At 43.0% G+C, this 15313-nt stretch overlaps 1 protein-coding gene across 3 annotated transcripts in view; it reads left to right on the top strand.

The window, feature by feature from the left end:
- The window catches only part of PARP4 (poly(ADP-ribose) polymerase family member 4), a 221456-nt gene that overhangs the window by 146458 nt on the left and 59685 nt on the right, over window positions 1-15313 (top strand). For 2 of the 3 annotated variants that reach the window (XM_075851621.1, XM_075851619.1), the window contains exon 33: window positions 15007-15264. In XM_075851621.1, the coding sequence (XP_075707736.1) occupies window positions 15007-15264 (258 nt within the window). The remainder of the gene's footprint in view (window positions 1-15006; window positions 15265-15313) is intronic. The other variant, XM_075851620.1, reaches the window with a different exon arrangement.

Genomic DNA, 15313 nt, shown 5'->3' with positions numbered 1-15313 from the left:
AAAAGTTGTTTTTTTTAAAATGTAGTATTTTTTTTTTTTCACAGCTGAAGACTTTATTAAACTCATTTTTACACTTTTTAATAGTCCCCCTAGGGGATTATTAAATACATTATTTATTTAGAACCCTGTTAAAGGACCAGTGTCACGAAAAAAAAAAATTTAGATCAATTTGCTTTTAGTGTTTTATTAAAAAAAAAAAAATTTATTTGTGTGTTTGTGTTTTACTTTTTTTTATTTTTTCACTTTTTCTTGTCCATGGGGGCTGCCATTTTTTTTTCCATCTCTGTATGTGTCGATTATCGACACATACAGACATGGAATACGGCAGCTACAGTCCCATAGTGAATGCGAACGGGGCCCGTTCCATCCACTATGCTGTACGCCGTCTGTGTGGGAACGGCGCATGCCACACAGTCCAAATTGAACTGTGCGACGTCCGGCGCCATTTTCTTGTAGACCGGAAGTCGCGGCCGGACAGTAAGATTACTACTTCCGGTCGCTGCTTCCGGACTTGTGCACTTGGAGCGGAGGTAGCAGATGGAGCGGACGGACCGGAAGGAGCGGCGGCAGCAGGAGCAGGTAAGTTAGGTCTGTGTATGTACGTGTTTTACTGTGTGTTTACTACTGTATGTTAACCTACTACACTGTGTGTTAGCTCAAAAAATGGCGACACACATTGTAGGAGGTTTGACCGTTCAATCCCCTCGTTTCTCCCGGCACTAGCTAGGATAAAGGAGGGGGGATTCTGAGAGCTCACTAGAGCGAGTGAGTTTTCTCAAATTTTGCAGCATAAAGCAATGTGGTTGCTTTACCACATGCAATGCTGCAATTTTGGGAATTGCTCCATCTAGTGACCAGCGCTGGGAAATATTATAAATTAGAATCTAATTTATAATATTTCCTGACTCGTGAAAAAATTAAAAAAATTAGAACAATGTTTAATCACCCATACACTAATTGTTTAACGACACATTACCTTTAAAGGGTGCAAACCTGATACACTGTGTTTTGCCTAGTATAGTACACTTGGGGGGTGGTGCATGAGGATGGCCAAGGATTTCAGAAACACCAAAGAGAGAATCCTTTTTCCATGCCCCACCCCCTCAGGCCCTGCACTAGGCATAACACAGTGTATCAGTTTTTGTCCAGAGTGTTCCTTTAATGGGGGGATGATTATGCATGTGCAGCCAACTTTCCACTGAAAACGTATCATCAGATCTGATACATTTTTAGGGGCCCCAGCTCCTGATTCCCACCTTCTAATGCATCTCATTTACATATCAGGGATTACTATAAGTAGTCCCTTAGCTTTTTTTGTGTGCTCTTTGGATGCTCTGCTACTGCAGTACACTGGTAAAGAAATAAAAGCCCAACACGGGTGAACAAGTGTTCATACAAATGCTCCTATCATAGCCCTGTGTAAACATTGCAAAGATCAGCCAAGGAAAGAGATCACATCTTTTATGCAGCCACAAAAATGGTCGCTAGTTGGCAGCACATCCGCCGACATAATGCAAATGCATGGGGACGAACGATTGTAGATCGTTCGTCCCAAAACTATCTTTGCTCCAATTGAATGGAACTAATAAACGCTGATCGACAAGCTGTATTGTCGAACGACGCTCGTTTAAAGGTGGTAAATACAGGCGAATATCTGCCCATGTTAAACCACCTTAAATGTCCTTGCTCATGGTGTCTGATTAAATAAAATTGTCATATTGCATATATTAGATTTTCTTCACAAAGGAGAACCCTCATAGAAGAGCTAAAAAGGAAAAAGGCACCATTATCTTTTTTTCTCACAAGAAAGAACATTACTGTATCTGAGTGACCTTCCTCCACCTCTTGGCCCCACATGGAGCTGCTTCAGCTTTAGTTATGCCTCTGTTCACACTCTTTATTTGCAACTGCCTTGTTCAATAAGTACATACAGATCAAACATTGATGGCTTATCCTATGTGAACATCAGCACAATTACAACAGGTACACTTATGTGTCTCAAGGCAATGGACCCTTAGGGTCCTTTTAAACAGGCGGATAAACTTTGACAATATAGCAAGTCGATTGGCACTTGTTTAGTTACATTTATATGTTGTAATTATCATAAGGGAGTACACACAAATGATCGTTTGTGCAATTGTCGTTCCTCCTCCTCACATTATTGTCGGCAGCGCATGTTTACACTAGTCAATGTGCTTCCGACAAATGAGTACTTTATAGTTTGTCATTTGATCACTTCGCAATGATCGGGAACGAACGTTCTTTCGGGGAATCAATGCCGGTATAAAAAAGCGCTTTAGTCATAGCAATGACTAATACCTGAGGGTCATTGCTATGACGAAGGGCCCATGGGTTTGAAACTCATAAGCGTTCCTGTTGTATTTGTGTTCATGGTCAAATAAAGGTGGAATCATTTTAAATGGTAAGAGTGTCAATTAGTTTCTACTCTTATACCTGTTTTATTGCACTTTTACGCATGTTCTTTACAAACTTTCATTCAGTCTTGAAAATATTTTCTATATTGATTACTGGACATTACATTCATGCAGTTTTAAACATATGATTCAAACATATACGCTATATGGCCCAACGTATGTGGACTCTTTTCCTAATTATTGAGTTCAGGTATTTCAGTCACACCCATTGCAAACAGGTGCATAGAGCCAAGCACACAGCCACGCAATCTCCATAGACACACATTGCTAGTAGTATGGGTCGTACTGAAGAGCTCATTCACTTTAAACTTGGCACTGTCTTAGGATGCCACCTTTGCCACAAGTCAGTTGGAGAAATTATCTGGTAGATATGCCCAGGTTAACTGTAAGTGTTATTATTGTGTAGTGGAAGCGTTTAGGGGTAACAATGGCTCACTCACAAGAAGCGTTAGACCACGCAAACTCACAGGGAGTGGCTGATGAGCGTGGCTCGTAATAATCGCCCATCCTCTAATGCATCATTCCCTACAGAGTTCCAAACTACCTCTGGAAGTGACATCAGCACAAGAATTGTGTGTCTGGTGCTTCATGAAATGGTTTTCTATGGTAGAGCAGCTGCACACAAGCCTAATATTACCATGTGTAATGACAAGCGTCGGCTGGAGTGGTGTAAAGAAATACAAGTATTTACTAAAATAAGGCCTTGATTCGAGATGATGTAGCCCAGGAAGGGTAGAGCATTTTTCTCAAACACGCACTTCTCCAACTTGGTGTAGCGGCGATTCCCAGCAGCAAAACTTGACCGACATGTCTTCGTTGGGTCATTGGATCTGGAGAAAAAATCAAGATGTCATCAAGATAGACTATAGGACAAACATAGAGGAGGTCACGGAAGATGTCATTAACGAACTCATGGAAGACAGTGGGAGCATTACACAGGCCGAAGTGCATTACTAGATAGTCATAGTGTCCGTCACGGGTGTTAAATGCAGTCTTCCATTCGTCACCCCGGCGAATCCGGATAAGATTGTAAGCCCCACGCAGGTCTAGCTCCGAAAAAATCATGGCTCCTCGTTTGCGATCAAACAGTTCAGAGATCAATGGCAATGGATGCCTATTTTTTACCGTGATCTGTTTGAGACCCCGGTAGTCGATGAAAGGACTCAGAGAACCATCCTTTTTCTTGACGAAGAAGAACCCGGCTCCTGCCGGGGAGGAAGACTTCCGTATGAAGCCCCTCTCCAAGTTCTCCTTAACATAGGCGGACATGGACAGAGTCTCTGGCAAGGAGAGAGGATATACCCTACCATGGGGAAGGGTTGCACCAGGAACTAGGTTGATAGGACAGTCATACGCCCAGTGGCGGATTAAGTAGACCATAGGCCCTGGGCTGTTCCACAAACTTTGGCCCCCCTTCCGCACCACTGCTCTGCCGTGTCTATAGCGAACAGCACCTTTCTGTGCGAGCATTGACAAATGGTTGTTACGATTCCCCTTGTCAAAGGACTGTGTCCCTACATACTGACAGTCTCCAACCATCGCTGACAGTATCACACTGTGTAGGGACACTTCCTCTTGACAATGGGAATGGTAACACATATTTGTCTATTAGTCCTGGGTACACAGAGATATGTAGAATACAAGGATTTCCTGCAAAAGACATGTCAGGAGAGGGGACAGGTCCCCTATAGATCCAGTGACTCACAAGAGACGTCTTCTCTGATGGGAGCCGTTTTCTTTCCTTCTCCATCTGACGCAGACTGTTATGGCGACTTCTCCTGATGAGACATCTTTGCCCATCACTTCTGCAGCCATTTCCAGCGTCTATGGAAACACACAAATTTAGACACCAAGGCCCAGGACCATACATTAAAGGGGTTGACCGGGCACAGACCGTTTTTTATACTGATGACCTATCGATGTGCCTGGACAACCCCTTTTACTCAGACTAATACATTGGGACCCCAGACTAGTTCATAGAATACATACAGACCCAGATCTTCTAAACTATTGCAGTCCCCAGACCAGAACCCCCTACACAAATACAGACCCTAGAACAAGCACCCTAAATAAACACAGACCTCAGACCGGACCCCTAAATAGACCCCAGACCTGACCCCCTAAACTAATAATGACCCCAGACCTGACTCCCTTAATACAGACCCCAGACCCCCTAAACTAATACAGACTCCTAAATAAAGACCCCTAAACTAATACAGACCCCATAAACTAATACAGACCCCAGACCAGACCCCTAAATACAGACACCAGACCTCAAACTAATACAGACCCCCTAAATACAGACCCCACACCTGAACCCTACACTAATAACGACACCAGACCTGGCTCCCTTAAGTAATACAGACCCCAGACCAGACCCCCTATTCTAATACAGACCCCAAACCAGACCCCTAAATACAGACCCCCTAAAGACCCCTAAACTAATACAGACCCTAGAACAGGCCCCCTAAATAGACCCTATAAACTAATACAGACCCCAGACAAGACCCCCTAAATACAGACCCCAGACCTCAAACTATTACAGACCCCCTAAATACCGACCCCAGACCCCTTAAACTAACAGACCCCTAAATATACAGACCCTAAACTCCTTAAACTGATACAGACCCCAGACCAGACCCCCTAAATACAAACCCCTTAAACTAATACAGACACCAAACCTCCTAAATACAGTCCCCAAACCAGGCCCCCTAAATACAGACCCCACACCAGACCCCCTAAATACAGACCCCTTAAACAAATCCATCCCCTTATACTTACATAGCAGCTCTTCTCTGTGAAGTCTTCCTGCTGCTGCTCAAGGTCCTGCAGTCATATGACCAGCAGTAGTAAGAACTTCAGAGATAAGATCATGTGACCTTATGTCTATAGGTCCTTTTGCAAGACATACACAATGCAGTGTTGTCGTGGTTTTTGCCGCGTTTCGCGGCAAAAACACGACAAAACTACAATGTACTTTGGGCGGCCATGGTCCCCTGGGGTGCCTCGGGCCCCTGGCGGCCACCCAAAACGCACTATGATAATCCGCCATTGCATATGCACGGTGTGAGGGCATTGTCTCTGCCTCTTTCTTGCTGAAGACATCCGAAAATGCAGAATAATGACCGGGCAATCCTGCCAAGGACCGAGGCAGGGGAGACTGAGCCGAACGAATCTGTACCAGGCAACGGTTGAGATACTCGGAGCCCCACTGGAGAACCTCTCCAGAATTCCAGTCCAGAATTGGGGCAGAGACCCGATGCGTTTTCTCGCCGGACACTATGGTCACGGGAATGGATAATTTAGACGAAAGTCCTTCTTTACCCAAGGTTGTCTCTCCCACCAACCCTAGGCTCTGGAGCTTTTGGGGACACAGACACACAAGATGGCCTCCGAGGCCGCAATCATTTTTATTGAAATCTTTCAATAGGAAAGTTACAAAGTCACAGAAACCAATGAATTAAACGAAAATATTGGCATATACTATAATAGTATACTTGATGCAATATAACAAAAAAACTGAATTGAAAGGACAGGGAAGAAAAACAAAGAACCCAATCCCTCCTCTACCCTCCCCCTTTTCCTGCAACATATTAGGAGACCGTCCTTGAGTAATCCAACCACGGTTGCCAAACCTTGAGGAACAAGTCTACCTTGTGAAAAATTCATACCAACTAAACGCTAACCAGCGACCTTTATTTACATGGGGGCAGCCGGCATGTGACTGCTACAGCCAATCACTGCTCGCAGTGGTGATGCCAGTAAGTACAGCACCACTGACCGACGGATGATTGTCTATTGTCTTTTTTTGTATTTCAACACATATAGTGTAGCCATACTTTTTTTTTTTACCACCTGGACAACCCTTTTAAGGCCACAATTGGTTGGTCCAATATATCTTGAGTCAGAATGTTTCTGGAAAGGACATTTACTATTATCCTCTGATGATGATCTCCATGGCTTTTAATAGTAGTGCAAAGAGCCAGTTGCTGAATTATCATGACAGACTTTTGTTATGTGTATTCTTTTTGTGAATACCAACAATTCTATGCAAAATGCATCTAGTAAGAAAATTATTGATTTATAAACATAGCTGCTATTCTTTTCTGTAGCATAATCCCATATTTCCTAAATTACAGGAACAGAGATTGTATGGGGCTGCACAATCCAAACAAAATTGGTATCTGAATAGACTTCATTTAGCCCAAGAGAAAACTGAAGTTCTATCACTTCAATCTAAAGCAGAGTTGTTGCCACTACCCATGGCTGTGCCATTTTCGGTTTGTATACTCTTCACATTGTTTAAATACATTTCTGTTACAGTTTGTGGTGGATTGTACAGTGTCATCCAAAGTATTTTTGGCAACACTGCAAAAATCTGTAAGGGCCCTTACCAGTACACCTGGTTCTGAAATATGGGACCTGGGGCCTCCTTGTAAAATATTTGGCCCATTAGTTCCACCTAACATGCAACAGAACAGGCCAATAATAATAAGAATAATAATAATATTGGAAAAAATAAAAAAACAGCACAGTGGTGGCCATAGAATAGGTTTATTTATGGCTAGAACAATTTCTTCCTTGGTTATAGGTGCATGTTAACTTGTTCTCCGAACTGAACCCCTGGGAAAAATTTTAACAAGTGATTCCTCAGACAGAGCATAATAGAAATGTCTACATCATAGCAGGATCAGTAATGATACAACCAGACGGAGAAACAAGTTTCTGAACCTTAGTTGCCTTCTGGTAGGGTTTAGCTAAAGACGCCAATAAGCGACCTGGCTTATTCCCCCAATCTAAAATATTTATTCATCAAGTTGTGTTACAGCTTTTTCATGTGTGAAGGAGTCTAAAGCAGATTTGGCGTATAGATAGGCTTGCCTGTTAGCAAGGGTGTCACATAGCCTGTATGCCTTGTAGGCAGGGCCGCCATCAGGGCAGTACTGGTGGTACTGCCGTCAGGGGCCCAGGCATAAATTTAAAAAAGGGGGGGCCCACTCTCCATTGCTGGAATTCATTTGATCACAGCAGTGGGGCCCTTATGATTTCCCTTTGGTAAAAGGAACAGGTCCCCATCACAGAGCCGGGGCACATTCTTTACATCAAAGTAAAAATATAAGAGTCCGCTGTTCACATAGTGCCAATCCCTCCTCCTCCTCCACAGCGGCGTCACAGCGTGTGTGGAGGAGACAAGGGGTGGAGACTTCATGAAAGGCAGCGGGAGTTTTGAGTCCAGTGGAGGCGTCAAGCAGCAGCAGCAGAATACTTCTGACACAGTGAGTATGTAACGTCTGTGTCAGGCTGCTGCTGCCTGCAGCCTCCTCACATCATATCCCCCAATAAAAAGCAATGTCTTACCCATGTCTGTACTATACCCTCTAAGCACTGCTTCATAGGATTGTATCACTAGCAGCAGCTCTACATCGGCTCTTATCTCCCGTGCTGTGTAACCAGAGGGAGAAGACAGATTTATTGTTGCATGTTACACAGCACAGGAGTTAAGAGCCGCTGTAGAGCTGCTGCTAGTGATACAATACTATGCTTCAGTGTTAAGAGGATAACAAACAGACGTGGCGAAGACACTTGCATTCTATGGGGGGGGGGGTTCAGATGACACCTATGGGGAACGTGTGCCACTGTATTCCTATACAATGGCATAAGTCAGAGACTTCCTTTAGAGGTATAAGTTTGGAGTATTTCAGCGCAGTCTTAAATTATGCATCAATTCTCCCCATGTATACTTTACAATTCACCATACTGTACATTGTAACAGAAATATTTTAACACCTTAACGCTATCGGAGACTAGGGGAACCCTTTGCAGTCTGCCCTATGGACCTAGAAAGGACCCCAGGGCTGTCTGTTCAGTTTGCCTGCAGTTAGGGCACACTATGTGTTCCCCTAACAACAGCCTTTGTCAGTGACACAGTATAATGTGTTGGCATACAGCAGTATGCTAATATATTCTAAGTATAAAATAAAGGTGTTAAAAAGTTGTCCCTTCATAAGATTAAAAAAAAGCAATTATGAAAAAATCAAATAGTAATTTTTTTCCACAAAAAAAGCCATTATATAGCATAAAATATTATTTATTGCCCATAAATTACATAAAAACAAAAGAAACCTGCACATATTTGATATCTATACGACCATAAAAACCTGAAAAGTTAATTTAACATGTTATTTAGCGTGAAACGTGAACGGGATAAAAAAAATAAACAGAATAAAAGCTTTTTCCTGTATTAATGCTGCACAAATAAATTACATAACTTATTTTGTACCCACAAACAGCACAGGAAAATGTTTTAATTTCTTCAGGAAAAAACAAGTGCTTGTATAGCCAGGTCAATGAAATAAAATAGTTATGGCTGCTAGAAGGCAAAAATGCTTTTAGTACAATGCTGGCCTGATAGATAGTTGTAATATTACCAGACAATATAGGCACAGCGTACTCCAGCCACTGGCTCAGACACCAGAAGATACTTACCCACCGGTAATACAGTACATCTTGGCATTTTGCCTTATAGATTACATACTGTCAGGTAGCATTGATAATTGTAATATTTTGTGGTTTCTCTACTTTGTTCTAAACTGAACTAATAAAAGTTATTTTTTAAACTAAAAATTCTCTTGCATAGCTATTATTCTTTTGTGTAGTGTAATCTCAGCTTGACTAGATTTCAGGAAGAGGAATCTATTTCAATACTAAACACTATTTGCCAAAGGCAAGAGAGATCCCTACTTGCCAAACACCTATGCAAGAGAATGTTTAGTTTAAAAAATAACGTTTATTAGTTCAGTTTAGAACAAAGTAGAGAAACCACACATTATTAAAATTATCAATGCTGCCTGACCGTATGTAATCAATAAGGCAAAATTCCTAGATGTACTGTATTACTGGTGGGTAAGTATCTTCTGGTGTCTGAGCCAGTGGCTGGAGTACGCTGTGCCTACACTGTCTGGTAATATTACAACTATCTATCAGGCCGGCATTGTACTAAAAGCATTTTTGCCTTCTAGCAGCCATAACTATTTTATTTCATGGACCCGGCTATACAAGCCCTTGTTTTATCCTGAAGAAATTTAGTGTGCCCTAACAGCAGGCAAACTGAACAGACAGCCCTGGGGTCCTTTCTAGGTCCACAGGGCTGACTGCAAAGGGTTCCCCTAGTCTCCGATAGCGTTAAGGGGTTAAAATATTTCTGTTACAATGTACAGTATGGTGAATTGTAAAGTATACATGGGGAGAATTGATGCATAATTTCAGACTGCGCTGAAATGCTCCAAACTTATACCTCTAAAGGAAGTCTCTGACTTATGCCGTTGTATAGGCATACAGTGGCATACGTTCCCCATAGGTACCCATTCTAAAAAAAAAGTATACCTCACATAGTACCTTTTTTGCGGGATGCCTTTGTATTGAATAAGGTAGTCGACTACACTATTTCTTACAGTTAAATAAAAAAAGGTATCAGTACGCATATAACCCGACATATACCAAGGGGACTCATTTATCATACGTCGGCTGTTGGGAGGCTGACCATAAGGGAAAAACGTTATGTGAACAGAGTCTAATTCATGCATATTTGTTGCTCTTTTAGGTCATCCAAAGTATTATGGCAACCCCATCCGCACAGTACAACTGGTTCTATAGTATGGGCCCTTGTTCCTCCCCCTGCTAAAATATCTGACCTGTAAGTTCCCCCTAATATGCCACACCTGGGACTTGGACTAGCTAATGGTTGGAGTGGAGAAAACAGAGGTGGGCCGAGATAGAACAGCCTAATTTTTCCTTTCCCTGAAAATAAGATAAAAAGCTGATACTCCTTCCACATAGCAACATTGTAGGATGATCAGGGACACAGGCCCCAAGGCATATGTTTTGCTCCCTCTTCCCTCGAAAATAAAAATTCTTTAGCAAAGCTATAAGACAACTTGAATAACACACGACAGGCTTAGACACACAACCTCAGCAGTACACTGACCTTGGATATTAGTTTATCATGAAAAACAGTTCTGTGAGGTAATACATTGCCTCTTCATAAGTACTATCTATGTATTACAGTATACATCTAAATAGTAGAATCATAGTTACCAAATAATAACACTATAATAAGACTAATATTACCAATAATACCACTATACAAGGGGCCAATAATACTACTATAGTGAATGAATAATAACATAGTAACTAAATAATACTACCATTCTGTTAATGAATAAAAACCTCTTAACAAACACCAATATTACCACCAGCATACAGTGAGCATATAGTGGTAGATACCAGTTCTACACAGGCAGTCTGCAAACCGTGTATGTGAACACAGTACAGTTAAAACCAATGGCTAGTTTTCTCAGATAATAGTCATTCGCCTTCCCCATTTCATTCCAACATGAAGACTTCTTCTAGTCACCGCTCTGCAGTTTGCTGCCCAGACATGTTTTGGATCCTGGCTTTGCTAGCACCCTCCCCACCTTTTCATCACATACACAAACTCCCCATCCTGCTGCTACCGCCAACGCTGTGCCTGTTGCTGCCCCATTGACACCAATTAATGTGTTTCATAAATAATGCATAATCACTAAAGTTACCTCAAAAATAATCGTAAAATACAGATTGTTGCCCTGAAAACAATAGTACCACAAAGATAGTGCCACTGAAAATAAGTGCAATAAAAGTGCCCTGTTCGTGCCCCATGTTTGAAGGAAGACAAAAAAAATACACTGTGAATATGGTGCATCATCCCAAAAGATTTCTGGACATAGGATTAAGGGTGCTTGAGTTGTGCTCACCTGATGGCTAGGAGCACAACGTCCTGAAGCGTATATCTGGGTAGAGAGGACTGCAGCCCGGGATTCGTACGGGGACCACCAGGGTACCGTTATAGAGTTAAAGTAGATGCAAAGGGAAAGGGCAATCCCCCTTTGGCGCTGTCTCTCTTGGTAGTTAATTTGTTGAGATCTTCCCTCGAACGTTCAAATTGACAATATCACATGAACAGAACGAGATTTGCAACCACAATATGAAAAACTATATATTTATTGCAGTTTTTAAAATATAGCTTTGTTTTTGCTCCACACAGTAATAATGCCCCTCTTTGTGCTCCACACAGTCTTAGTGTCCCCTTTTGTATCCTACACAGTAATAGTACCACACACAGTAATAATAACCTCCTCAGTGGTCCCATACAGTAATAGTGCTCCTCTTAGAGCCCCACTGAATAGTAGTGCCACCCTTTATACCTCCACACAGTAATAATGCCTACCTTTGTGCCCTTACACAGTAATTTTTCCCCTAATGGGTAATAGTGCATCCTGGGCATCCTGGGCAGTAATAATCCCTCGTTTGTGCGCCGGCAGTAACAGTGCCACATTTTTGTCCCAACACAGTAATAATGCCTAATTTTTTGCCCTCCTAGCAGTAATCATGTGAAATGCCCACCTTTGTGCCTCTTAATAGGAAAAAGTGCCCCCTCTGTTCACCAGAAAATAATAAAAATTATACTCGCCTAACCCGCATCCAATAACGAGTAGAGTGGCTGAGACAGGCATTGCAATGCAGCTGACGGCCCCGTGCGTGGTCCCGGTGTGTCGTAGCGGCCTGTAGCCTACGAGAGAGAATGGAAGGGCAGCTTCCAGTTCTATCATAGGCTTCAACTCTATCTAAGAATACGGATACAGTTAAAAGTGGTGCTGGTCAGTGGATCCAGGCAAGAAACGCCATTCTCTCTCATAGGCTATTGGCCGATTTAGGCCTGCGGCATACGAGACATCTGGACCAAATGAGATTAAATGATTGGAACATCATTGGGGAGGATTTTTGAGGATCCTGTCTTATTTAAACCTCAATCATTAAGGGTAAGGCCACACATAGCAGCAGAAAACTGCACCGACAAGCAGTTTTATGGCAAAACGACACAGTTTTTATATGCTTGTTTATGTCTGCATGGTTTTTGCAGGTAAAACTGCTGTTTACCTACCAAAATGTGCTGAGCACATCACGTTCAGCTACCTGTAAGAGAGTGAAGACAGTAATGCCACCTGGGAAGCAGCTATTAACCTTCCACTATTCTAGACTACCAGAGAAGCAGGCATTACTGGAAGCGAGCCGTGCTGCAGTTCCCTGCACAGCGGGTGGCCACGAGCGCCGCTCGGCAGGGAAAAATGGTGAAGGGGCCGTAGCACTAAGACCCTTTCTTTTTCAGGATCAGTGGGGTCCTGGTAGTTGGACCCGCACCTATTAGAAGGTAATAGTATGAGGATGCTACAAAATAGCTGCATCTATCCAGAACTCCTGCAGACCTGAGCTATAATCTTCTCCAAAGGCTGTCTATCAGCAGGGAAAGGCTCCTTAACGTTCCTGAAGAGCATCCCTACAGCAGACAGCACCCTCACTGATGTACTGCAGAATCCCCGGATCCAAACCAGCAGTCTCAGCACCGCAAACGCTAACCTGCATGTGTGGTGTAAAGACAGGCCTTGAGTTCTCACTCACTCACCATGAAAGCGTTGGAGTTGGAAGCAGCAGAGGCCAGTATAAAATAGCCAAAAGAGACCCTGGACCTTGCTGGGTAAGGCTCCCCTAAGACTGACAATACCCTTGCCGCGTCCCTACTCTCCAGACTTCAGCTTTGATGTGAGAGTCACTCGTTCACCTGCTAGCTGGTAGGCCTAGACGCCATTTCTATTTTATCCTGGACCGGCCATTAATCCCTAAGAATCAAGTCTCTCATTGTAGTGGGTCAATCACCTCCACAGTTATTGGACATATAACCAATGGTGTACAGTGAGGTACAAAATATTGTAGGCATATGTTTTATTTTTGGTGCTAATAGCGACCACCTTGTTTCACACGAACACATTGCAGTTTATGTTCAGCCCTTAACCGTTCTCTAATGGAAATGCTTGGAATTTTATAATAATCTCCTATCTGTCCTGGGAATATGCTTGACAACAGGAATTGCGTTATTTTCTACTGCCGTCACTTGGCAGGACCATCAATTTCACACTGACTTCTTTTGTGACTTAAGACAATGACCTTTAATATGTAATTAATACTGCCCACCGGCATCTACTTCTGACACTTATTGGCTCCTGTCACGAGGGGTTCGTGGACCCACTGGGCCGTATCGTCTTGGCGGTAAGGCAGCTGGCCAACAGGACGCAGGTCAGAGTCTATAGTTTGCATAGGGTACCTGTGGCAGCTCGGACAGTAGCAAGGCAGGCTAGGCAGGAACTTGGCAGCAGGTGGACGTCAGGTGTGGAGAATCAGGTCAGGCATAGAATACAGCACAGCACGGCTAGAGCAAGCATGGCACTAGATCAGGATACAGGAACAGGAACAGGAAACACTGGGAGCAGGAAACACTAGGGGACCATTTGCAAGACAGACTAGGAATACAACAACAAAACTCAGGCATAGAACTAGGGGGCTGGACCCCTCTTATAATCCAGAGTACTCACGGGTCAAAGTTCACGAACGAGGTCCGGTGTGCGCGCTGCCCCTTTAAGAGTGGGCACGGGCGTGCGCGCGCACCCTACGGGATTCTGCATTGGTGAGTAGACGCGAGCACTGGCTTCTCCTGAGGAGGAGGCTGGGGCCAGTGCTTACCGACTTGTGGCTGCGGCTGTCAGATGGAGAATGGAGCTGACAGCCCGCAGCCACTGACATGACAGCTCCACTATATTTTGGCCTCCAGATTAAGCCGTTGACATTCTACATACCACCCAATCTGTCATGAAAAGCATATATAAAAGCAATATAAGGTCTCCCAGTCGTCCTCCAGTAATGACACTGATGATCCACCATCTCCTGGCGCCTAAACTACTAGATATAGCCAAGGCCATATTAGACATATTTATGTGAGCTATTGATACGAGGCTGCACTCTCTCTAGATGTCTCTGGACCTCATTGTGTTAAGTGACTGAACATAATAAGAGGTTACTAGATTCTGTCAGAGAGTCGGGAAGACTCACTCCAATCCCTTAACTCTAGAATAGAGCACAGGGAACAAAAACATTTGCTAGTGATATTTGCACCAAGTGTAATAGAGGAAGGGGAACTTTGATTCACATGTCCTGGTAGTGCTCGGCGTTATTATTCACCATCTGTTAAACACTGAATTAGGTTTTCACTGAGTGTCACTTTTTTGGGGAAACACTGAAACGATTGGGCATACCTGATGTCTTTTTTAAATGGGTCCATTTACTTTACATGTTGAGAAACGAACTTCTAGATGGCGATCCACAGTGATCACTGCTAGAGACCAACTTATACAGGTCAAGTGACTCCATAGAGTATATTTAACCCCTGTTGGGTTGGTGTAGATGCCTAGGTTTGCTAGTGATATTTGCACAAAGTGTAAAAGAAGTTAGTCTGCTGGGGTTGGTTACAGATATTATCCCCACGTAATATGGTAGAAGATTGTATAGGCTGTTAATGTATTATGCACATTTTTTTCCCCCAGTACCATTGTGCTTTGACATGTATGTATGTATTGTAACAGATGTTTGTATGCATTTTGTATGACAATAATTGATTATAATACATAGTTTTATGTGTTTTCCATAGCAGGATCTCAGTTTTCCTAAATTACAGGTAGAAGGATCAAGTTCGTCATTGTTTGGTTCAAAAATCAGCATTCCCCCAATGCCTATAAGAGAACTAGGTGGAGCCCGAGGTGGGTCACTGTTTGGAGCTGCACAATCAAAACGAAAGCGTCATTTTCTAGGCTTTGGTGGAGCACAAGAGAAAGCTGCAGATCTATCATTTCAATCCTGCGAACCTGCAGTAGGATTGTTTGCACCACCCAAGCTCCAGTCCAATGTGGTATGTATACTTTTATGTTCACATTATTTAACCACTTAACGCATTGTCA

Source organism: Rhinoderma darwinii, chromosome 2, assembly GCF_050947455.1.
Source record: "Rhinoderma darwinii isolate aRhiDar2 chromosome 2, aRhiDar2.hap1, whole genome shotgun sequence".
NCBI classification, from domain to species: domain Eukaryota; kingdom Metazoa; phylum Chordata; class Amphibia; order Anura; family Rhinodermatidae; genus Rhinoderma; species Rhinoderma darwinii.
Note: the sequence above shows the minus strand (reverse complement) of the source record. Positions and strands in the feature narration are given on the sequence as shown.